Source organism: Rhinolophus sinicus, chromosome 2 (genome assembly GCF_057876585.1).
Source record: "Rhinolophus sinicus isolate RSI-liver-muscle chromosome 2, RSI-T2T, whole genome shotgun sequence".
In the NCBI taxonomy this organism is placed as follows: domain Eukaryota; kingdom Metazoa; phylum Chordata; class Mammalia; order Chiroptera; family Rhinolophidae; genus Rhinolophus; species Rhinolophus sinicus.
In genome coordinates this window covers 84234313-84260097 of record NC_142502.1, presented here as the reverse complement: position 1 = coordinate 84260097, position 25785 = coordinate 84234313, and the positions used below count along the sequence as shown (strand labels likewise).

Below are 25785 nucleotides of genomic sequence, written 5' to 3'. Positions count from 1 at the left end.
GACGACGAGGCAGGGACTTTGCGGTGGGGAGCCTCTCCCCTCCCTCCCCAGGCACCCCCGCCCCCGTCCGTGCGCAGCCCCCGGGCGCAACCCAGCCGGGGAGGCGGCCGGCGGGGAGGAGCAGCGCTGCTGCCGCGGCCACCCGGGCCCTGTGCATCGTCTTGCGGCCGCAGCCGGCCTCGGCATCCCGAAGACGGGCGCACGTGGGTCGGGGCGGGGACTCGGCGCCTGGGCTGCGGCCGCGGCAGCCCACGGGGGGCGGGTATGGGGCGCCGCGGCGGGGGCTCGGCTGATGACATCACGGCCGGGCTGCGGCAACGCGGGCGCGCGGACATGGCTGCGGCGGCTGCGGCTGCGGCGGCCGCGGGCTGCGCTCGGGCTTGAGCGCCCAGCGCCCTCCCGCGGGGCCATCCGCCAGTCAGTGCTGTCCTCGGATTCACGGACCAGGTGCCTCGGCTCCCCCACGCTTGGGGCTTCCACCTATCCAGCTTCCCCTGGCCGAATTGCTGGGGAGCCCGGCGTCAGGGGGCGCCAAGGAGCCAAGGGGAAAAAGGCGCTGAGGGAGCCTCCAAGCGGTGCTACCCCCAACTTCCCACCTCCCGCTCCCCGCCCGGAGGTTGGGGCTTTGGAAGATGCAGCCGGGTGAGCTATTGCTTGCAGGGGGGTACCTCGCACGCTGAAGCGTGAACACTGGGAAGGGCCTTCCCTGGGAATTGGGGTCCTCCAGGAAGGGGAGGCCCACACGTCTCCAAGCCGCTCTAAACTGGGAGCGCTCCCCAATAGAACGCTCCGGTCTGCAGACGTGAACTGTTCCCACCCCTAAACTTGGTGCTATTTCGCAGGGGAGAAATTTCGCAGAGGAGAAATTGATCGAAAGTGCCAATTTCTCTTATATCCATGCGTTTACCGTAAAACCTGACTCATTTAGTGCATTTGAAGGGAGAGGCAATTTCAGATGTAGAGAACTGACAGATGAAGGAAGTTGGGGATTGGCTGGTAAATATTTTAAGAAGAAAAATTTTTAGCTAGTGTGAACAAATAATGATCTGGCACACTTAAAATGCACACAATCCCTCTTCTCTCCCTCTTACCCCCTCCCATTTCTTCTTAACCAGCAAAAAGTATATTGTAGTTCATGACCGGGAGATTTTACAGTGGTCGCTGGGGCAATGCCAACGCAGAAGGTATGGCAGGAGCGCTGCCGTGCGCCTTTCAATGGACTGCCACCGCCACCTGGCCAGGAAGCCGCCGCTGCTGCAGTCTGCGGCATCTTGCGGCCTTGGCCCGCCGGCCAGGTGCGGTACTGCGTTATGCTGCTCCCAAGACAATGCTGTGTGAGGCTGTTTTTGCTTGTTTGTTTTATTTACTCTCATAAGGAAACTGCAGTTATAAACGCAAGGTAACGCATTACTGCATGTGTGTGGGGTTTCTAATAACTACTAAGGTGGACTCTTTGGAATATTTAAGAGACTGAAGAAATTGTGTCATGAAAAGTAATTTGTAAAATTCTGAAAAGCAAAGAACCCATGACAATCCTCAAGTTTTGTGATTTACTTGAAGGATCTCAAAATCAGTGTTGTTTTCCAACGGTGCAAAATCACCTGTCCAGCTCTGCATAAAAGCTTAACCATTGATGTTCTTTAACATATTACCATGTGCAAGCATTAACGGAAACTCCAAAAGGCATTGCCTGATGCATTTCTTAAATGCCAGATTCGTAAACGTGGGAAACAATGGATTAAGTTTTCCTATGCACAACTCATTTCCTAAAACAAAATAAACATTCAAGTTGCTGACATGTTGCATCTTATTCAGTTGTGGTTGAAGATGGAAGGACCTTGCTGGCAGATGCTGTATAAGGTGGCAATGTTGAATGTCAGTTTAGGTACTACAAGGCAGGAGAGGTTTCATAGGTCCTGGCACTCAGAGGCTGACAGGTAGCACTGCATCATGTGCACATTGCTTAAAGGTTTCCTGGATACCGCAGCCCACTGCAGTGAGAGACTATTCCTGTCCATTGTGCAGGGGTTATTGAAGAGAATCCTGAGAGCATGCAATGTGTGGCAGGCACATTAAGAAAGGAAAAATTCTTTACCGCATGGACTCAACAGTGGCACAGTGAAGTAATTTAAAGCAACAACAAAACTGACTTAACCTGCAAACATTGGGAGAAATAACTAACAGAATTTTGGAAGGTCATCTTTATACTTATTGTCTAAAATTCGTGAGTGAGCTGAAATGGTCTAAATATCCTTGAAACATGTCTAAGACCACAAACAGCATAGTAACCAATTTGCCCCAAATTCTGCATTTTTAACAACAAAAAGCAACTAAATAGCAATTACGAGTTTCTGAGTTATTACATTAGCACAATTGTTATCATCCTGAGTTTTGCTGCAGCCATTTATAAGTTTCGAGTGCACACGAGAGCATTATTTATCTCTCTTGGCAAGCAAATGCTTAACTGCCATGCAGTAGGATTATAGATATTTCTTTTAGATGCATTCATCTCTGTTCTTTGCATCAGTTATCTCAAGGATACTAATAATAAGCAAACCAAATCATTGAAAAAATTTAGTATTTAGGTTCCATTGCTATTTTCTGATTTGTTGCTAAGTTATGATTTCTTTCTCCAAATAATGGCATGTTATTAATTGCTTCTTTCTGTGTGTTTCAGTGATGCCTAATGCATTGTGGAATTCAATAAATATTAAATCAGGCAATCAATCCTTTTTGGAAGTTAATTTAGTAGAAGTAATACCTTTTCTCTCTGCTAGATTTTCATTTAAAAAGAGTAATTGACATTGTATCAAAATCAGAAAAATTTAAAGTTTGGGGGTAAGAATGGAGGAGGTACACTCTTGGGCAAATCTTTGATGCCATGAAATGAAAATTTTAAATGGAAATTTAAATAATTTTTTGACTTTTTATGATAGTGAGTTAACACTGTCACCCAAGAGAAGACAAATAAGTTGAGGAAAATAGCTAAGAGAGTTTTGTATCAGGTATATAGAAGATGATCCATCATGCAGCCCATCTTCCCTTTGGATTTTCAACCAAATTGAGAACACACACAAGGAACCAAAAGGAAATTAATATATTAACTTTATTCAGGGTAAAGTCAGATTGAAGAACATAGTATATAATACATACAACATACAAAATCTGAGTTAATCGACTTTATGTTGTCAGTAAGGCTTCCAGTCAACAGTAGGCAATTAGTACTTAAGTTTTGGGGGATTCAGAGTTGTATGTGGATTTTCAACTGGGCGGGGAGTCGGTGCCCTTAACCCCCTTGGTGTTCAAGGGTCAACTATATAGTCCTTCCCACCTAGGGCAGGAAGGAACCCTACCTATACTCTTTCTTACCTGGAGACCAGAAGCTAAGAAGAACCCGACACCCTCCATTGGAGGAGGCATTCTGCATGAGTGAGCAAGAGATAGGACCATGGATGAGAAGGGACCTTTCATATATCAGCCCTGTCCATTCGTAGCTAGCAGGCCTTCCCCCATTTCCCTCATCACTGACTCATTCTACTGCCTCAAGATAAGAGTAGGGAGCTTTAATAGAATGGCAGAAATATTGACAGGAGTTCCCTAGAGATACAAAGTTGTAGCTCAGATACCTAATTTATGGATAGGAAGAAGAAGAGGCTCCACCATAGGCTATGTAATGACCAATTGAGGGAAAGGAAGGAATCGCAGATGACCCAAGTTTTGAGCTAGCAGGAAGGAACAGTTTTGAAAGGAAAAATGACCAACTGAGTTTTAGACCCATTGAAGTGGAGGTATCAGAAGGGCATCAATGTGAAATTATCTTGCAAGCTCATGGAAAATCGGGTGGAGAAGTCAGAACCGGAGACAGGCAGGAGTCATCAACATAAATTGTAGTTGAAGTCATGGAAATGGATGAAATGACTAAGGAAGGGAAACTATGAGAAAGAATTGGAATCAGAACTTTGGAGACAGCTTCCATTTGGGGATTGGAGAAGTGAGCAGAAGGCAAGCCTGTGAAAGCCAAGTAGGAAGTGTTCCACGTTAGTGGCTTACTACACCAGATGCTCAAATGGGAAGTTAAGGAAGATAAGGACTGCGGACTGGTGACTAGAAGACCTCTGGACACAGTCCAGAGAACTGATTCATTGTAATGGAAAAGGCTAAAGCCAGACCAATGGGTGGAAGAGGGTGAGGTACGTGAAGAAGAGGAGAGCCGCTGTCCACAATCTTTGGAGAAATCCAGCTCTAAAAGGGATGAGTAGAAATGCAATTAAAGCCTGAATAAAGGCCAATATAAAGGTCCTTTTGCTAGAATAGGACTACGTGAACAAGTCCTGTGAAACTCAGAGATGAAACAAGAAGTGGGAAAGAAATTAAGAGATAAAGAGAGGGGAGCAGAGGGCATTCCCCTGGGCATTTGTGATTTAGCTATTCATTCTAACATACCATGAGTCCGACAGCCTGGTTCTTTCTGCTCTCAGGCTGCTTCTGACTCTATAGAGTTAAAAATGATCCTAACTAGTTATGATGGCTCCCTGCCCATGGCCTCCTCCTCCCTCTCCCTGGCTACTAATACTCAGGCTAGAAGAATGTTTGGGGGGAAAAGATAAGGAATACCTTGGAATGTAGCCCAGGCTGTCTGTAAGCTTTTATTACAGACCTATATGGATGTGAGTAAATTACCCAACTAGTTATCACACAAGGACATTACATTGAAATATTACCCCCTTGAAAACAGAAAGTTTAGATGCAAATGGCTCTAGCAATAATGTACTAGAAATAAATCATACTGATTTTGGACTGGTAACCTAGTGTTCCTGGGTGAAGTTTTTACTCTCAGAATTAAGTGACATGAAAGGAATTGAGAGGAATCTGAAGAAATGTGCTATATGGCCTGTTTATTCCCAAATGGTCTTTCATGACAGAGACCAGGACCTGTGTCAACAATATACTCATACATGTTCTTTATAGGGAAGTAAAGAAGCCACATCATGTGGAAGAACCTACATCATCTAATCTTAGAGGCAATTTCTAACCACCAGACTCATGGGAGCCATCATGTGGATGGATAGCGATTGTCTTTTTTAAAACTTTAGTTTTTGAAGGAAAAACAATTGTTATTTGCAGTAATATCAAGTACTATTTTCAGCAAATATTCCCTGGGAAAGGACTTTATATTCATTTTACCATTAAAAAACTTTAAAAATAACTTAAAGACATCATTGTAAGAGAACATAATTTAAATGGAATCATTCCAAATTGTTCTATTAACATTTTAGAAATTTTAGAGCCAAATTTAGGATTATTTGTCCTATAGGTTATGGAATCCATGATAATGGGGTGTGTGTTGGGGGCAGGGGGGAATGTTGTGTGTGGTTTTTTTTGTGTGGGTGGGAGTTGTGCAAGCATTACAGATTTCTCAAAAAAGTCTAGTTTGAGAGTTTAAAATGTCAATATAATTGAATTCATCTACTCTATAATGCTTTACAGACAGGTTTCAGAAAGTAGTCATTTATTATCTACGTTAAAAGCAAATAGAATTCATTTATATAGTTTCCACATTGAGTGTGGGATTAGTCATGCAGCAAAATACTGAGTCATTTGACCAGAAAATTTACTCATAGTTGTATGAGCTGCCAGTGGAAAATTTGAGAGCTGTTCATAAATCAAATTATAAAGCTCTTAGAGTTATAAATCACAGAGCAGCATTGTTCATTATTATTCAGATAGTGTAAAATATTTCCACCATTTCTAAGAATGAGCAATTTATAAAGCAAGTTTGAAATCTGAAGTTATTGCCTTCTAGATCCAAGATAAGAGTTGCCATATAAGCCACAAGCATTCTACGTTCTTAAGGGAAAAAAGAAAAAAAGTAAGGTAGAGGGTTAACGTAGCATAGCTTTTATATTGCGAGATGAATAAAATCTTGACTAACTAATGTTTATGAATTAAATTCCAGATTGTCTTAATAAAATGACAACATTTAGTAGCTAAATCTCCTCTACTTCTTATAATATTTTTTGTAGGAGTTTTGCATTACATATTCTGTGCTAATCGATTTGTATGCTAATGCATCAGTGTGTTGATAGCCTGAAAGAATAATGTCACTAAGACGCTAAGAGGTAGCAAGTGTACCGAGGAGAACAGAGAATTTCGATGAGTAACTGATGATTAGTAAAAGATGTTTCAATAACATACAGTTCCAGAAGTTATTGAAATTATCCAAATGTAATGATAGCCTGCAAATCTGGGAACAGAAAGAAAAGTACATCTTAAAATGTATTTGTAACTCCAAAATACTTTTTGGAGTAAATCAAGGAAACAAATAGCAAACACACTATATTGAAATATAGGAAAGTTTATAATTCAAAAAAGAAAGCCAAAAACCTAAAGCCTATTCTTGCTGATCCTATCTCTGCCGTAGGAATTCTTAACCTGCAATGCATTGACAGGCTTCTAGGGATCTAAAGTTACATGTAAAAATGTGGATTTCTTTGGGGGGTACATGATCCATAGTTTGAATCAGGTTCTGAGAGATAGAGATAGAGAGATAGAGAGAGAACAGAACCATACAAATCCACACAGATACTAAGGCTTCTGCAGTTTCAAATCATTCTCTCAGTCCATCAACATTAGCATCACCTGGGTACCTCCCCTGAGACTGGGAGAAGTGCCTTGAGCACTGTCAATCTAGGATGAACAGAGGAAGCTGTCGACTTGTCACCTTTACAAGTTCAGGGACTTCTCCCAAATGCAGGTGAATGCCACCCATCCTAAGACTAAGTGGAGATATGCTGTGTGTTTGTCCTCTTGCAACTTTAAACAGATTGGAAGAGAGACAAATAAATTACAGGTAACTTTCATTGGGACGTTGGTTCTAACCCTAAGAAGGAAGACTGTGCTAACTACCATGTTTCCCCAAAAATAAGACCTAGCTGGACCATCAGCTCTAATGCACCTTTTGGAGCAAAAAATAATATAAGACCCGGTATTATATTATATTATATTATATTATATTATATTATATTATATTACATTATATTATATTATATCAAGTCTTACGTTACAGTAAAATAAGACCCAGTCTTAATAGTAAAATAAGGCTGGGTCTTATATTAATTTCTGCTCCAAAAGACACATTAGAGCTAAGGGTCCAGCTAGGTCTTATTTTTGAGGAAACACATTATCTAAGACCATTTCCACAGAATTCTGTCACAGGAAGAAGGGTTAACTTGATTCCCGAGCTCCCTTCAGGCCAGTTAAGTATCCTGATTTATATCTAGATTTTTAAATGGGTAAGCCCATTCTGAGCCCAAAACACTGGTCGTAAAATTTAGTCTTGTGTCAGACTAAGGAACTCCATAACCTGAAGGCTTAAAAGAGAAGTAGAAGGACTGGGTATCAAGCTCCTGGAAACTATTTGTAGACATCCTGGTGGCCTACCCTTCCTAAAGCCTGCCCCAAGCTGTAGTTGATGAGGCTTTGCAACATTCAGTCTTCTATAGTTACCAGGTAAGCGGGGCCCTCAATCCAGCCAGGAAAATCCTGCATTGGTATGGAATACTGCCCATCCATACCAAGTGCTCAGCTCCATCTACCTGTTATCTCCAGTTTCCCATGCTCGCCAAACTTGTGAACCTTGACTATCCTACCACCATCGTGTTCTCAGGACACTAGGTCCCAGTGTCCCATCGCTATGCTCACATTCTGTCACATCATGCGGCTGGTTATTTCATCACGTGAATTTCTCACTCCAGGGGATGGGTGCAGTTTCCAGGGATGTCCTGATCTCTCAGTCTGATTTGTTTCATGTTTATCAAATTCCATTCTGACCCTCTAGGCTGTACAGGGTTTCGTGGCATAACATTCATGCATTCCCCACATAGAGACAGACTTTGAACCAATGCCATTCCCTAAGTGCCTCAAATCCCTCTGGTCTAGCGGGCACTGTTATTTCCACATTTTCGTTTTGTGGCCATTTGTAATGAGGCAGGAATCCACCTTGTAAAGATATTGCAGGACTGCAGTTGGTGTACCAGACCCCCTGCCATCTGGTGAGCTGTTGAAGTCTAGTCTTGATGACTTCATTCAGGGGCACCAGGGACACACTGGGAGTTGGTTGGTATGATCATTATTCACCTCACCTTTCCCCCTCACTCAAAGATGTGGGACAACACACCTTTGTTTCCTCCTTACTTAGTGGCTACCTTGGTAAGGACTACCAAGTTGTTTTTAGTAGTAAGTAACTAACACTTACTGAGTATCTACTCTTTGCTAAGCTTCTGCTAAATGCTTTACAGACATTCACTCATTTAATCCTTACAGCAACCATGGGTGAGTACTACTAATATCCCTATTTTATAGATGAGGATCCTGGGCTTCAAGATGTAAGGAGTTTCCCCAAGATCACATAGCCAACAAGTGGTATAAAGGTTCTCCAGCACTGCAAAAACTGCAGTTTCTGTTGCATGTTTTCATTTGCACCGCCTCCCCTCCTACCGAAGCCTTCTCTGTAGGAATTCCTCCCAGTTGGAGTTTGCTGAGCAGCTACACTTCCTCTCTTCTTACTGTCCTTCAGCTACACCTATCCAGGTGAATGAAGCCCAACCCGATGCTCCAGCAGTATATCAGGTGTCTGCTGGCACATGAGCTCTGGTCCTCTCCTTTAGCTTGTGAGAAATTTGCCTAGACCACCTCCTCTAATGCTTCAGTCTAATAAGACACCTTTTACTAAAAAAATTATAGATCCACTCTTACCATTTATTGTCATGTCCCCATCAGTATCACTTAGGTAAATTTGATGCAGCACCTCCAAGAAGCTAAACAAGCCTGGGAGGCCAGGCAGATGCCCACTTTGGAAAAAAACCTCTATCGCAGACCACCTGGCTGTCCTTCATAAAAGGGATAACTCTAATAAATTATTTTCTTTATATTTTTAAGTAAGGTAGAAGTAGGCTATTCTAGAATCAGGTTATATTATAGAATAGGCATCCAGATTAAGTAAATATATTTCTTGATACCACCCCTCTCTACTGTGGCTTATAAACCCCCCCTCCCACCTTGCATGTTTGATCTAAGCTTGTATGAGGGTGATATGGGTCTTTTTCCTTCAGTTAATAATAAAAATACTACTATTAATAAGCTAACATGCTATTAACATACATCACATATCAACTCATAATAGAGTACCGTTATTATCACCATATCACACATGGGAAAACTGGCACAGAAATATTACATAGGTAGTAAGTATTGGTTCTACAGTTATGGATCCAGACAGTGGTTCTAGAGCCTGTGTTTGTAAACACTTATGTGACCCTGATTCATCATCTAATATAGTATTTGGAAGAGATTCAGACTGAAAGACTATCTTGAACTATCTACATAGCAAGACTTTACTTTTACCACAAAAAAAAAGTATTTCACTAAGCTTTCTATCCTTTGGTACAAGGTGAAGTTTAGCCTTCCCCTTTTCCTATGAATAGGATGTGCGTTTGCCTGAGGTTCTGTCTCACTCTGGCTGTTTGAGCAACTTCTCTATAAAATCACGAGCTCACAACATTGTCCCAAATGCCATCGCCACTGAGTCCCCTGTTCCTCGCAGTCTTTGACACTCCTGAACCTTGAGGTTGGCGTCTGTACAGTGAGCTCAAAGTATTCTTCCTTGCTTTTATATAACTTCCTGGGTCTCAGCTGGATTAAATAGATCCATTCCATCTCTGTGGGCTTCCTTCTTTGATCAGTACTTTCATTCTCCACCCTAAACTAGTTTCCTCGAACTAACTTGCCCTACAGCTGCCCATACCCAATATAGATAACAGAGAGAAGATGGCCTCTTACATTCCCTTCCATTTTATTATTCTATGTATTTATTGATAGGCAAATATTGCCACTCACAAATATATACTAATGTATTTTTCTAATGACTTATACATAGGAGGTAGAGAAATGATACAAATCTGAAATGTATCTGATCGTTCTTTTTTTTTTTAAATGTTGCTTCAACATGGTCTGAAAGAATATTAAAGAAGAGAAAATTATTGATAATAGGTGAGAGGGCAAACCACTTAAGATGATTTATTAAGTAAATTATCTGAAGTATGTGACTTAGCACATTAATTATGTTTAGACCTAAACTTTTGAGACTGTGAAAGTACAAAATTAATGGAGACATTGGTAAATGGTAACCAGTCATTTCATTAATATATGATATTAATATAGTGTATAATGGGGTAAATATTTCAAAGAGAAATTAACTTGTCATTTCATGTTATAATTGTAAGATAAATTAATATTTGAAAGTTGAATCAATCCTGATTTTTATGCATAGGGATTGATTCTTGCATCAAAATTATTACATTTTGTGAATTTAAAAAATTGGCCTAAAACATTAATATTTTAGAATATGACTACTTAAAGCAAAAATCATAATGGTCTCGTCTTGCTATCAGCTTTTAAGATGAATAGAATGTTCTACATTAATCCAAAAAATGTGCAGTGGAAGATGATTTACATGACTTATAATTATCCTAAAATAGAACTTTGAATTGAATCTTACTCCCCTTTACTCTTAACTCTGCACCTGTGTGTCTGGTAAATGAGGAAAGACATGTAAATATAGGGGGTGGAAAGACAGGTAGGAAAATAAGGATAGCCAAGGAGAAAATATTCACAAAAATTAGTATCTTTTAGAAAAGATTTTGGAGCCTCTAGAATGATAGAACTTGTCCAGAGTCCCTCTAAGTTTTGCATATACTTTCTTGTGTAAACTTTCAGATGGTTCCACTCTTGGCTGCTGGCTTTTCGCAGACAATTGATGGGGATAGGTGACATTTTGGAGCAGGAGAATATTGTCTTCCACTGTCCCCAGCCTCTGATTTCTGCACTATTACCTCTCTACCCCAGAAGTCTTCTTCCTGAACACATCAAGATGAAAGTAAGTCAGTCACATTGTCTAATTACAGATAAGACAGAGGCTGGGTCATGTAGCACCTGGCTCTCTTGTCAGGTCAGGAGAAGAAGAGAAACACGGTACAGGTGATAAAGCTAAGCTGTGTGACTGGTGTCTTAGTCTCTTCAGGCTGCTATAACAAAATACCCGAGACTGGGTAGCTTATAAACAACAGACATTTATTTCTCACTGGGCTAGAGGCTGGACATCCAAGATCAAGGTGTCAGGTTCTGGTGAAGCCTCTTTTCTGGGCTGCAGACTGCTGACTTCTCGCCATGTCCTCACGTGATAGACGGGGCTAAGGATCTCTCTGAAGCCTCTTTTATGAGAGCACTCATCCCGTTCACCAGGGCTCCCCCATCATGACCTAATCATCTCCTAAAAACCCCATTAACTTAAATACTATCACCTTTGAGAGTTAGGCTATCAACGTATGAATTGGGGGGGGGGGGCACATTCAGAGCATAGCAGCTGGGTATAGGGAAACCAGGAAAAATAGGGCTGTATCTCAGGGCTAGTCACAGTGAAGTGTTACCAGCCCTAGACCCACAGGGAGAGAGGAAAAGGAACCAGGAGTATAAATTCTCCTAACTCACTGTCCTCCCTCCCTCCAATATCCTGGCTGGACACCCCACTGGCTGAACCCAACTGGGAAAAGGGTGAAGGAGCCCAAACAGGTCAACCTCCAGGCTTAGGGAACAAAATAGAGATGCCTGGAGACGGGGTCTGGAGGGGGCAAGGAGAAGATCTCCAGAACTCGTTTTGGAGCAGGGCTACAATCTTAAGAAGCCCTTGATGATCAAGTCAGGACTCAGTCTCTGAAACTAAGGGACTATGAGGCAGAAACTTAGGCAAGGAGGGTCCTATAAGGGACTTAGTAAAGCGAAGAAAGCAAAAACCTAGGTACTGGAATTGACAGAATCTGTTGCAAAGCTGATTTGATGATTAGTTTCTAAGTTCTGGCTCTAGAGCCCTTTAGCCTGCTTAAGGGTTAGCAACAGGGAGTGGTGGCCAGATCCCTCATCTGTAATAATTGTACCTACTCCAGAGAGCCTCTGTGAGAATTAAACCAGTATAGGTTAAATGCTTAGAACAGTACCTTACGTATAGTAAGCACTCAGTAAAATTAGCCACGTTGTTCTTCTTATTAAGTGAAAGAGACAGGATTGGAAAGATCTGAGGATGTCACATAGGACCATATAGGGAGCTAAATGAATTTCTTTTCTAGGTAGTGGTTCCATACCTGACAAGGCATCATATCACTGCTTATTAGTTAAATTAGCTCCAGTAAAATTGCATCCACAAACTCTGGATGTTTTTCCAGATAAGGATATTTTTCCAGATAAACATCCAGATAAGGATGTTCTTCTTTCATTTCTTATCATGAAAAATTGAAAATGATTCAGGTCCATAGCCCCTCAAACATACTTAACCTAACATAAGAAAGCTTGGGCTCATGCTTATGCTCCAGTCAAGTCTGAGTAATGCAATCATAGTTTGGCAGCACAGTTGAACCATCCTAAAGTTGTCTTTTTAATTGGAATATTGTTGGAACAACTTGGAAATTAAAAATGCGTTTGACGTCATTTGGAATGGAGGGAGTAAAAAGAGTGAGTTGAAATGTTCTCTGATGGACATTAGTAAAATCTATTAATTTCTATCCAGAAGTCAAGAACACTTTGATGAGAAAGCCATCCCAGCACTTGTTTTGCTCAGTAGAGTGCTGTGGGTACTGCAGGAAAAGGCACCCAATCATTTAGAGCACCCAATGATCTTGATTTCTCTTCCTCTAGTATATGCATAATTTTTAAAAAATAATATGGATGCATTCCTCACCCATGTCACCCCATAAATAAAGAGGGGCAGATTACTACATGGTGAGTTGTTTTACTATCGGGAACTAGTAGTGTTTAAATTATAGCCATATTCATAATACCCCTTCTGAATTTGCTGACAGGTAATATAAACATTAAATCACCTGTCTGTGGATGTTATAACAGAATATTGGCCTGAAATCTACTCAAAAGTCATCATTCTAAGAGAGATCTGATACATGCTTTCTGTTTGGTCCTAAACAAAGAAACCTGAGGATTTGCTCTTTAAATCACATCATCAGGAGAAAATTTTGTACATTATGGATATGACAAAAACTATATATTTGTAAACTAATTTCCAATGTTTTTAATTATGGTAAAAACACATGCCATAAAACTTACCCTTTTAACTATTTTTAAGTGTACAGTTCAGAGACATAAAGTATGGCCACACTGTTGTGCAATCATCACCACAACTCTTTTCATCTTGCAAAGCTGAAGCTCTGTACTCATTAAACAATAACTCCCCATTCCCTCTTCCACCCACCCTCAACCCCAGTGAAGCAGGACTCTGGCATCTGTCACAGTCACTAAAGAATATGTAACAGGCCCCTATCAGTTAAATCTGGCAAAATTCAGTTTTATCAAATAAAAACAATTTGCTTTAGAATCTTACAGGCTATATATTGTGTCTTTCGAATACTGTTCTTCATTTGTTAGTAATAATATGCCATGAAGTAAGGTGCTGGGGAGGAAGAAGTTAAAACAGCTGGCCTGCTTTCCAGGAAAAGAAATAAAGATGAAAGAAAAGAAAGCAGGTGATACAGTTTAAACTCCTTTTAACTATAACTGAGCTCGTAGGTCAGGGTTCAGCAAACTATTGTTCATCTGCCCACCACCTGTTTTTGTGTGGCCTGTAAACTGATCATGGTTTTTACAGTTTTAAATAGTTGGGAAAAAATCAATGTAAGAATAACATATGTGAAAGTTACATAAAATTCAAGTTTCAGTGTCCATCAATAAAGATTTATTGGAACACATCCACACTTTTGTGTTTACATATTGCCTGTGGCTGCATTCATGCTATGAGGACAGATTTGAGTAGTTGTGACAGAGACCATATGGGGCAGTCACATCACTACATATTACTGCTCAGGGTACCACAAACCACAGTGATGCAGTTATAATAACCTGACAGTGTTGTAGTGTCATGCATGTTGTCATAGCATAGCATTTTATTATTTTTTTTACCAGTGCATGGTAATCACGTCAAAACAAGATAAAAAGAGAAAACTAGACTTATGCTTTAAAGCTGAGTAAAGTATGGATTATTTTGTTATCAAATTAGATGGCAAAGCATTGTGTTAATTATACAGTGACGCCATAGCTAAAAGAACATGATATATGTCAACATTACCAAACTAAGCACTCATTACAATATTTCCAACTTACCAGACAGCAACAGTCAGAAAAATTAGAAAATTTTAAATGAAATATACCGTCACAGCAGAATTTCTTCACAAAAATGAAAATAAGTCTGCGACCAAAATAAGTTCCTCAGTGGTTCATTTGTTAACCAAGCAAGGAACGCCATCTATCGATAGAGAGTTAATTAAATTATGTTTGATTGCAGCAGCTGAAGAAAATGTTGTGGAAATGTATTTATTTATTTTTTTTGCTATATAACTATCTACATAATATCCTTGATTTTACCTCTTGGCTTGTAAAGCCTAAAATATTTATTACCTGACCCTTTACAGAAAATATTTGTTGACCTTGCTCTGGGTTAATAGACTAATGATATTTACCATCTCAAATATTATTTTATGCTTGTGGTAGAGAATAATGCATTTCTCTTAAAATAGATTAAAAAAACCATATTGTCTAAAAGAATTACTTAGTGTAATTTGGTAAGGAGCTGTTGTGCGGGAGACCCTGCTCGCTGCGCCATTTGTCGTGGAGGGCGTCCTGCAGGGTCTCTGCTCCCACTCCCCACACAAGAACGCAGGATATGGTGAGGCCAAAAAGGAACACCCACGGAGCCATAAGTAGGGGAGTCATACCACTATATTCTCTCTGGCGGCACTATACTCTCACTGGAGGCTGGATCCACACTGTCCGCAAACCGCCATCCACGCTTGCCAGCCCAGCCGCCATCGTCTTGCTAGCCCCCATTTTTTTCTCTCCTTCTCTGCTAGCGTAGCCACAGCAGTTATATTAGTGGCCAATGGCTCACTGGTTACAGCTGACGGCCAACTAGCCACAGCTGATGGCCATGCAATCACAGTTGATGGCCATTTACTACCTGAGCCAGCACCTGTCTATGTGAGGCCGAGAGCCTGGAAACTTCTTTCTGGGGCTCTGCCCCCACAGGAGCACATGTTACTTTCTGCTCAACAGTCCCTGTATTTCTTGAGGTCCCTTTAAGCTCAGTCCCTTCTATAGTTAAAAGTTTTATTATTTATCATTAAATATATTTCCATGAACACAAACCAATATATGCAAGTAATAAGGATGCTAAGACCAAATGTGCTGTATCATCTGTAGCAAAAGTTAAACTTAATCATTTCAACCCTATTCGACCTAAGAACTATCATCTGCTTTATTGGGTTTTGAAAAATTATTATCCCTTAAAATTTTAATGAAAAGTATTATTGCCTTTGAGATGTTTTCCCCATTCTTTATGGTACAAGTTTTAAGTTTATACCAAGGAAACCTTCTGTCTCAAAACTTTAGAGTTTTCAGAAAAAAATAAATAAAACAAACTTCTGAGTAATTCTTATTGCTCTCCCTTGGAATATTTTGGTCCTGATAAAATCTGCTGATACTATTAATGTCTTTTTCCTAAAGATATAGAACGTCAGTCTTCTGAAATACTGTTTGGATACATTTATGTTTCTACTTTGATTTTAGACCTCTCATAACTGATTGACAAGAAAAACTTGTAAATACGAAAAAATTTCATACTAATTTTATAAGTGACAACTCACTGCATATCATATCATGGAAAGATGATGTCATGATGATGGTGTGATGAAAGTGAAAAAGGTTTAATTCACATGAAAATGTATACAAAATTGGTCAGTGGAAGAAAGAATGACAGGAAGCATTTAGTAAAAGTAGTTTACTTCAGTGGCTAGTGCCATTATGAGACATACATATGAGACATATTTACAACTGTAAATATATTACATATCCTCTGTTTGTTTTTGTTTTTAAGGAAAAACATTAAATTTGGGGCCACATCAAGAATAGTATCATCTACGTGGGCATTCCCTCCTACAATTTGTGAAAACTTTTGATAACTAATTGATAAAATGCAGACGATCTTGCAAACAGATGAAGTTACCAATCCCCAAGCTCTTAGAAAAGGAAAGAGGAAAAGGACGAAGACAATGGACTCAGAGAATGCAAATAGTGACGTGGATAAAGGACAGGTTGGTGTTCTGATACAATTTGATTATCTAGCTCCACCATAATTTCATAATTCCGCTCACGATTTATTAGTACTTTCACCTATTTTACTAATTTATTCTTCCCTTTCGTTCTTTATTCAACCGAGGGAATAAAATTGCATGTTCTCTTTTTAATGTTGAATAAGTTGAATTAGAACATACTCAAAAGACATTTTACCTGCTTCTATTTAAGAATGGCCAATTGTGCCATTGTTCAAACTTTCCTTGATATTCTGGGAAATTAAAGATCAGTAAACTGTCAGATAGTATTTTTTTTCCTCTCAAAAAACACTGGAGAAATTGGAAAGCCTCTTCTGTTTCGTTTTTTGTTTGTTTGTTTACTCCATTTTGTGGCCCATCTTCCTCACTGGTTTAGTCATGGCTTCTTTCTTATTTTTATTTATGCATTGATTCCTTTTTGATCTGAATTCCCCACTCTCATTCTCCTCCTACTCTTTAGACAACCTATCGATGTGTTTACTCTGTACCTTTTTCTTTGTGTGTCTTTGTAATACATGTACTTGTGTATGTCTCCATAATACTTGTAGTGTTTTATGTGCATGTATGCTTATTTAATTTTTAAAATATATACTATTAATTTCCAAGGTTTAAAATATTTTTAGTCTTCCTGGAATAGTGTCTTGAGGTCTTCAGAACGGCCCAGCACTTGACACACCATCATCGGCTATCCTATAATACAACCTCCAACAAAGCTAGGCTATCCTGAATCCCTGGTAACAGAATTATTTACCTTTACACCAAGCAGGTTGGGAAGCACTAAAATTTACATGTCACATGTGCCCAGGCCAACTATAAGAGGTTCATGCTGTGAGATCTAAATTCTTATGAGGTTATCTAAAATGAAAAATTGTGTCAGCTGAACCTATGGTGATTCCATGCGTGTGAAATGTGTCCACGACAGGATCAAGTGTGCTTTTCTAGTTGAGGAGCACAAAATCATTGTGAAACTGTTAAAGGCACAAGCACAGAATCAGAAAGCTAAATAACAAAAAGTAATGAAGCTTTTTGAGTAATAAAATAAGAATATATTTGTAATATATGTATGTGTATATATATCTATATATACATATGTTAAATCTAAACAGTAGAAATATTAATATATACATATATTAATATATACATACATTAAATGTAAACAGTGGAAAGTCTCTTTCACATCCCTGTCTCCCATCCACCCTGTTTCCACCTCCTAACCTCCTACTACAGGTAACCACATTTATTGTTTTTTTGTTTATCCTTCTGGTGTTTCTTTGTTCAAATAAGGTAAATATGAATATAGATATTTGTATCCTCTATTTTGCACAAAAAGTAACTTACAAAATATGCTGCTTCGTACTTTCTTTTTCACTTAATATGTTTTAAAGATCTTTCCACTAGTATATAAAGAACTTTCTCTTTTTTACAGCTACATATTATTCTGCTGTGTGTACGTACCATTCTTTATTTAACCAGTCCCCTATGATGGATATGGCTTGTTTCCAATCCTTCTTCATTTTAAAAGTCATGCTGCACTGTACAACCTTATGGATACATCATTTGGTACATCATTTAATAGTACGTTGGTATTATAATATACACCTCAATCTGTTTCTGATTTTTCAATCAACACTGTTTGTAACATCTGTATTGCTATTATACAGTTGATCCATTGTGTCTAACTACTACATAGCACCATATTTTACTTATCCTATCCTCCGAAGATGAACACCTAGATTTCCTCCAACATCTTACTTCTACGAACAGTGACAAAATAAATATCATCATACATGTTCTTTTAATAAACAGTGTGAGAATTTCTCTGGAATAAATATGCAGGAGGGTAATTTATGGCTTATAAGTTATATGTTTATTTCTAGTTCATTTGAATAGATACTATTAAATTGTTTTCCAAAATGTCCACATCAGTCTACAACGCCCAGCAGCACAGCATGAGGGATTCCTATGTTTGCACTTAGTATTTATATCTATATTTCATATTTTTGGCAATTGATGACAGAAAATGATATCTTGTTTCAATTTGCTCAGGCAGGTCTGGGGGGGCCCTTGGTTCCTTGAAGAGTAAAATAGTTACGTGCTCTTGCAGGCTAGTATTATGATTTCTTTAGCAATTTATTTTTTTCTCAAAAGTTAATAGTTTTCCAAACTATTTCACTTTGGTTTCATTGCAAGGAACTACAGCCAGAGATCTTATTGGGTCAAAACTAAGCCTCAAACTCTCCTCTTGTTATGACATCTATGTTTAGCCTCTTCTCTCTCCAACGTATGTAAGTTAACTAAAGGCCAAATGAAACAAAAAGCTTGACGGTAACACACTGCATCTGATACTTCCCATGGGATGGATCTCAATGTCTAGCAGAGAACACTTAAAGAAAAGGTCTTGAGAAAGCCTTGAGGTGACAGTCTTAGGTCCAGCTATTTAGGTGTAGAAGTAATTGGCTTTTTCAAACTTTGAAGATTTAACATTACTGGACTCTCAGTCATTTTAGATGGCAGGCTGCATTCTAAATGCAGATGGAAGGAGAAAACCTTCCATCTCTGCAAACTGACCAGCAACAACAAGAAGTCACTGATACACACCAACATTCTTTCTTTTCCCAGACTCAGTAAGCACATGGTCTGCCTTCCAAGGTATTCCAGGTGACAGTTTTACCAAATATGTCACCAGGGTCTAACAAGAGTCAACAACTTTCCAGCATGTTATACCTGTGCTCCCGTTGCGCACAATCTGACCTCTAAGTAATTCTAACATGTGTCAGGTTTGGGGTGTCCTACTTCTAGGTATGAAAATCTGGATTAGTTATCATGTATGTTGCAAAGTCTGTAACAAAGACCCAGATATAACAGTGCCTCAGAGAAGATAGAAGTGCATTTCCCTAGCACATAATAGGAAAAGCGGTCCAGGGTTGCTATGGCAGCTCCATGATGTTGAGTATCCCTCTAATCCTGTTGATTGCCTTCCTCCACACACAGCCTCTATCTCTGGGTCTAAGGTGACCGCTCCAGCTGCCACCACCATGCCTTCCTCTCTACCAACAGAAAAAGGAGAATACAAGAGGAGAAGGCATCCGCGTTCCTTTTAAGGTCATGAAGCAGTAGTGGTATACACGGCTTCTACTCATATTTTATTGCAGAAATTTAGTCACATAGCTGCACTAAGCTGCTGCACAGGAGTCTGGGAAATGTAATCTGGCTGACAGCTACCTGCCCAGCTAAAAACCTATTACGGTAGAGAATGGGAGAGCAAATACCTGGAGAAAGCTAACAGTCTCTGCCACTGTCCATTTTTCTATTGGGTTCTTATCTTTTCTGTTTGGTTTTAGTCTATTCTAGTGGGTTTCCTACTCTATTCTGATTGATTTGCACAAATACCTTCTTATTGTAGAAATTAGTCTCTTGTGGTTTTAGATTTTAAAAATGTCTTCTTTCAATCTGATATTGTCTATTAACTTTGTCTTCCACTGATGCTTACAAATGGATTAGCTTTTGTTTTATTTCATTTCTTTCTTATAGGAACTTGCGAAAAATGGTAAGACCAGACCATACATTCTAATTTTTTAAAATTACAGCAGGTCCCCAAATAACATCATTTCGTCCAGCAGCAACATTTCATTAAATGTTGATGAGATGCCATAGGAACTCAACTCTTGTTTCTATCAATTAGCCTACGGTAAAATTGGTTTCGTTATATGTTATTTTGCTTAAAGTTGCAGAACCTACTGACAATGTTAAGTGAGGACTTACTGTACTTGCTATAGAACTATGGTCTCAATAGGCATCCTTCAGCTTAAAATAAAATCTTTCATTTCTATTTAATCAAATCCATTATTTTTCTCTATAGGATTTATATATCTAGTGTCAGTATATTACCACTTACCCACGTATGATAATAGTCATTTTCATTACCATTATGTATATATGTCACCTACACACATATATGTAATCGTGAATATATGAAACACATATTTGTATATTTATAAAATAAGGAGTGATGTTAAATATGTTCATTATAAATCATTCAAAATTGTACTTGTATTTTCTATAACTGATCTCACCTGGCTTTCAATTCTCCATCCCTGCTCCATAAGAAAGGGGAAAAAAGCTTAAACTTGTCCATTCACAAGTTTATGGCAGAGTGTTGTAGTTTTTAGAAGTCCCTCTGAGCTATTAGTATAATTTCAATCACTCAGGATTTAAGCCTTAATGGAGTCTAGATTCTTATCTTCCTCCACTTTCTTTTTTTTTTCCCCTTGGAAATGATTCAAGTCTTCCGGAGTCTTTCATATCATCCCAGCATTTGGGGAGGGATAGCTGGTCTTCTGCCCAGGTTCTAACCTTTCTGCCTGCTTCGTAGGTGTGTAGTAGTGTTACTATTGAGGTACAGCCAATCCTTCCAGGTCTTTTGGGAATTCTATTGGCACCAACTGCGGAAGTTTGCCATCCTGGCACCAACTGCCATCTCACATAAGGTTCTGGCATCCTGTGGCCTCTCTGTCAACATACTATTTCTGCTTCATCAGTTTCGCCAGCACCTATCTACTTCCTTACCAGGATGCAGCAACTGCTTGGATTCTCGAGCTGCTCTGCATAATCTCTGTGAAGTCTGGATGCGATCTCTGGTCCATTTGTCCAGACACTGATTTGGGCCATTTCTAATCTATGGCCCAGAGAGGGATCAAGATGCCCTGACATTATGCTGGACACGGCGCCTCTTTAGGGAGTTTATAATGGACTGAGAAGCAAGGAGGCAGCCCCACTGCTCTGGAATTGCCCCTTATTTATCTGGATGTTTCTATCATATACCCCTACCCCTGTGATCCTTCTCCATTCCCCCCAAGGGGCGAGGGCAGGAAGATCAAAGATGCTTAAATTGGATGTCCTGTCACTCCAGTTCCTGATTCCCCAGGCTCCTCCCCTGACACCAGCCTGGCTTTTCCCTTCCTGTGTGGCAGGAACTTCCTTTAGATCATGCCTTTATCTCTTCTACTCTAAAGCTCTTTTTTAAAAACTTTATACTCCAAGCTTCTGGGTTTTGGCACTTTATAAATTCCACTCTGTGCTCCCATTTTCCAGGTTTGGAGGTACACGAGATGTGATTAAAAAAAAAAAAATACAGTGAATGTTTCAATTTTTAAAAAGGTATTACAGTAAAAGACACATGGCCATTAATCCCCCTCAAAATACTCCCCTTCACTTCAAACACTTAGCCCATCGTTCTTGCCACTTTCTGAAGTAGTTCTGGAAGTCCTCTTTCATGAGTATCTTTATATCATCCTCCATCATGACAATGCTATGTGTCAAACATCGCTTCTGGTACAGCAATTTCTGTCAAATAAGAACATTACGGTGTGTCCTCATCCACCTTATTTACCAGCTCTGGCACGGCACGATTTCTAGCTGTTCCCCAAAGTCAAAATGACCGTGAAAGGAAAACGTTTTGAATCAATTCAGGACACCGAGGCAGCCACAAGAATGCAACTAAAGATACTTTATATATACATATATATAAAGCTGATCAATATCTATATCTATATATAGATATAGATATATAAAGATCAGCTTGGTAATTTGAGAAATTTCTTTTCTGCCTCAACACAACCTGAGTTTTATAACTCAAATGCATGTGTTTTCAGATTATTGTCTTCCTACTGACCTTAAAAACTATTTTTGAAACTATTGTTCTAGGTGAATCTTCTGTCTCCTTTCTCTGATGCAAAAAAAAAACCCCAAAATTGACCTCATGGCATCGGTGTCATCTCAATAGACAGGCTGTGAATGAGGAACAAGGTAGAAATGGAGGGTGGGATGAGTTACAGAGCTCTGAATGGTAGTCTCGCTGATTCTACTCTCTTACGCTCTTTTTCTACTTTGTGTTTCTCACTGAAGTTAGGCAGAAAGTCAGAATCCTGATTTCTACTTTTCGTAAAACACCTGTGTGAAACTTTGATGTTCTTCCTTATTCCAAGTTCCCCGGGATAGTGGAAGACAAAGCTGAAGGCCCAGCTCCTCTCCTGGAGAGGAAGTGCCTGAGAGAACAGGAATTCATAGGTCTGGTTACGTCCCTTCAGCATACAGAACATGGAATAAAGCATGAAAGTCACTTTGAAGCTTTTCTTGTTGTGCACGCCTTATGTTCTAGAGAGACCCCTATTCGGGAAATGCCTTTCTGCCTGGTGAGAGCTCCAGCGAGGATGAACAGCCTTTAGAAGAATTGTCAAAGGAGGAATTGTGCACAAAAATAAAAAGCCTGAAACAAAAATTAACGAACACCCGGAAAGAAAACAGCCGACTTCGGCAGTCTTTGGTCATGCTTCAAGGTAAACTTTGAGAAAATTGACATTTTTAGATGAAAGGGAAAATACATAATGAGTGAAAAGTATTGCAAATCAGCTGTATGAAAAAGGAAATCAGGGCCTTAGAGAAAAAAAATCAAAGGTCACATTTTAAGAAAATCTATGATTACATAATTTAATACAGAAACACTCTATTGAAGCCTCTACTTTATTGCATAGAAAATTTTAGATCTCCCTACAAAATACCAAATGTTGTGTTCATTTAACAATGTTTAATGGACATTTATTGAGCATTTAATATAGACCACTCATCGGTAGGCCCAGGAGAAAAAAGATTAGTAAAACAAAACAAATATGTTAAGGTGTTCATGATATACTTATCTCAAGCCCCTCTGCTAAGGAAAGCACTAGAAAATGGGGCCTGTTCTAGTCCATTATAGACCCACTAGAATTAAAGATTCCATATATTAAATTTTAATTTTGAGGTTAGAAGGAGTGGTTTGGGAAAACAATCATTTTACTAAAGACTTATAAGGAGAAAGGTCAGCCTAAGCAAATTAAAAACCACTTGGCACAATGCCTTTTTGTAGGATTCTATATTGTTTAAAGTGTTTATTTTTCAAAAATAATGTTTTCCACTTGTAGTTAAGCACCCTGCACTATTTTATACAGCCCTATATTTGGCAATTATACCCTAAGTTGGGCAGCATTCGCAAATACGCAGAACACTTGGAAATAAATCGCTCTGGCTGCTGTGTGCAGAATGAGTACAAGTAACACAAGAAAGGAAGTGGGGAAGAACTTGAAAGGTACTGCAGTCATCCATGCTTAACATGATGGCAGCCTAGGGCAATGGTGATGGAAATAAACAGGACAGTTCTGATATTTCTCGAGGCAGAAATGATAGGAGACAGATGGAACATGATGTTGAGCGAGGCTGACAGAGTAATGGTTTACATGCTTTTCTTAGACTATTTGTTAAATTGAAGGCTTCATAACTGTAAGTAGAAACAGCTGCATGTGAATGGAAATAAGATGTTTATAACAAGCCATTATCTCTTTATTTTTTCAAATTTAAATATTGCCTTTTTATAACTCATGGCTATCTCCTGTGAGGTTTTTGTGAATTTTTAAAAAAAACAGATAATTCTCATTTTTATATCATCTGTTCCAGAACTTAGAATAAGCTGAAAAGCTAGTTTATAAAGTTAACATAAATTGCTGGTTAAAAGTACTGATTTTGGAGTTACAGACCTTGCTTTGAATCCCACTTATTAGCTAGTTATAAAACTTTGACCACAAGGGCACAATAAAATGTCGTGCCCTCAGCCCCAGCTTCAATTTTCTCATCTGTATAATGGGGGCAATATATCATTTCTTTGTTGTTATGAGGATTGAACGAGATAAACGAAACAAGTTACCAGTGCCTGGTACATGATAGGTGCTCAGGAATGGTAGTTATTGTTATTGTCTGTTTTTATTGACAGCACTTAACATATCACCACCCCAAAAAAATTTATAGACCAATTTTTTTTATAAATATACGTGAAAAAAATCTAAATGAAAGAGTAGTCAATCAGTTTCAATAGTATATGAAAAGAATCCCTTGCTATGAGCAGTTTCTTCTCTTCCTACACTCCTGGATTACCAATTAATTTTCTCCTCTCCGGCCAACTTCCCACACCTCCTCCCTTATTCTCACTCTCACTTGATGACTTCACTTCCTACTTCATTGAGAAATTGGAGGATATAAAGAGACTGTCATCTCCCTACACCTGTGTTTATATGTTCCACTTTCTCTCCTGTCTCTCACAAATGACATACTCTCTTGTCCAGCCAAAGGCAATAACTCCATCTATGCACCAGATCCCATCCCATCTAATCTAGAACATAGCTCCAATGATTCTCGCCCCTCTCTCCTGCACCATCAAGTTTTTCTTCTCTAATGAATCATTTCCTTTAGCATCAGACGTACTATTCTTTCTCCCATTAAAAAACAAAAACCGGGGTGCGGGGTGGGAGATGAGGGTAAAGGGGATGAAATATATGGTGATGGAAGGAGAACTGACTCTGGGTGGTGAACACACAATGGGATTTATAGATGATGTAATACAGAATTGTACACCTGAAATCTATGTAATTTTACTAACAATTGTCACCCCAATAAATTTTTAAAAAAACAAAAAACCCTCTTTCAAACCATTTGCTTCTCCGAAGACTTCCACCCTATTTCTCTCCTTCCGTTTGTAGGAAAACTACTTAAGTGATTTGACTCTACACATTGTGTTCAATTTTTCCCCTTTTATTCTCTTTGAATTTTAAAGGAAAGGAATTGTGAATAATATTTACATCACTAAAATAATGTAAGCACCATATTTATTGAACTAACAATTGTGTTAGCACTATACTGGGATGACAGAAAAAGGAGAAGACTGCGCATATGTTTTCATTTGAGTACTATGTGTAAGTGCCCGTGTGGCTGGGGGAAAAGAATAAAAGGAGCTACATAGTTACATTATATAGTTGAACATCAATAAATAAGTATATGGATCTGAAAAATTCAATAAATCCCGAGGGTGCCTTAAAAATTTTAAGAAAGGAAAAAACTGTATTAAAATTGTAATATTCAATATATATCGATAACAAAAGATGAATACAAGACACGTTTGACTTAAGCAATTACAAAAGGTGCTCAAAATGGTTACCAACAGCATAATTTTAATACAGTTTTTTCCTTTCTTAAAGTGTGTATACATTTTTTGGCACCCTCTATAGCTGCATGTGTATATTATTATTTAAGACTAGAATGGTAACTAGCAGAAGAAACAGTTAAATGGATTGGAAGTGGTAGCCTCAAGGAGTGATAATCAAGGGGGTTAGTGATAAGGCAAAGGACTACTGTTTTTCATTATAAGTCTTATTTTATTTTAAAAATAACAAGTGCTCGGTACATAATAGGTGCTCCAAATCTGCTAGCTGCCATTTTTTTTAAATCAGTAATTTCCTTACATGTAGATCAAAAATTGCTGGTTACATTCCTCAAAGAAAGACAAAAGAATCGATTCATATTAATTACAAACTATACAATATCTAGTAATTATCCTAACAAAAATGGTGTGGGATCTATGTAGAAAAATTTAAAACTGAGCAGAGAAATATACAAATCTAAATAAATGGAGAGACATTTCACATCCCAAAATAACTAATAGTTTGAATGGAATCCCAATCAAAATACCAATGATTGTTTTGTTCGTTTG

The 25785-nt window shown here is 38.9% G+C and overlaps 1 protein-coding gene and 1 pseudogene across 3 annotated transcripts in view; both read left to right on the top strand.

The window, feature by feature from the left end:
• Window positions 1–504: 504 nt before the first annotated feature.
• Window positions 505–25785, top strand: part of BEND6 (BEN domain containing 6) — a 43476-nt gene continuing 18195 nt past the window's right edge. For 2 of the 3 annotated variants that reach the window (XM_074333131.2, XM_088795642.1), the window contains exons 1-3: window positions 10796–10933; window positions 15983–16199; window positions 22375–22552. In XM_074333131.2, the coding sequence (XP_074189232.1) occupies window positions 16080–16199; window positions 22375–22552 (298 nt within the window). In that variant the 5' untranslated portion in view covers window positions 10796–10933; window positions 15983–16079. Of the gene's footprint in view, window positions 643–10795; window positions 10934–15982; window positions 16200–22374; window positions 22553–25785 lie in introns of those variants that run through there. The other variant, XM_074333132.2, reaches the window with a different exon arrangement.
• Window positions 16689–17339, top strand: LOC109448864 (large ribosomal subunit protein eL34 pseudogene; annotated as a pseudogene).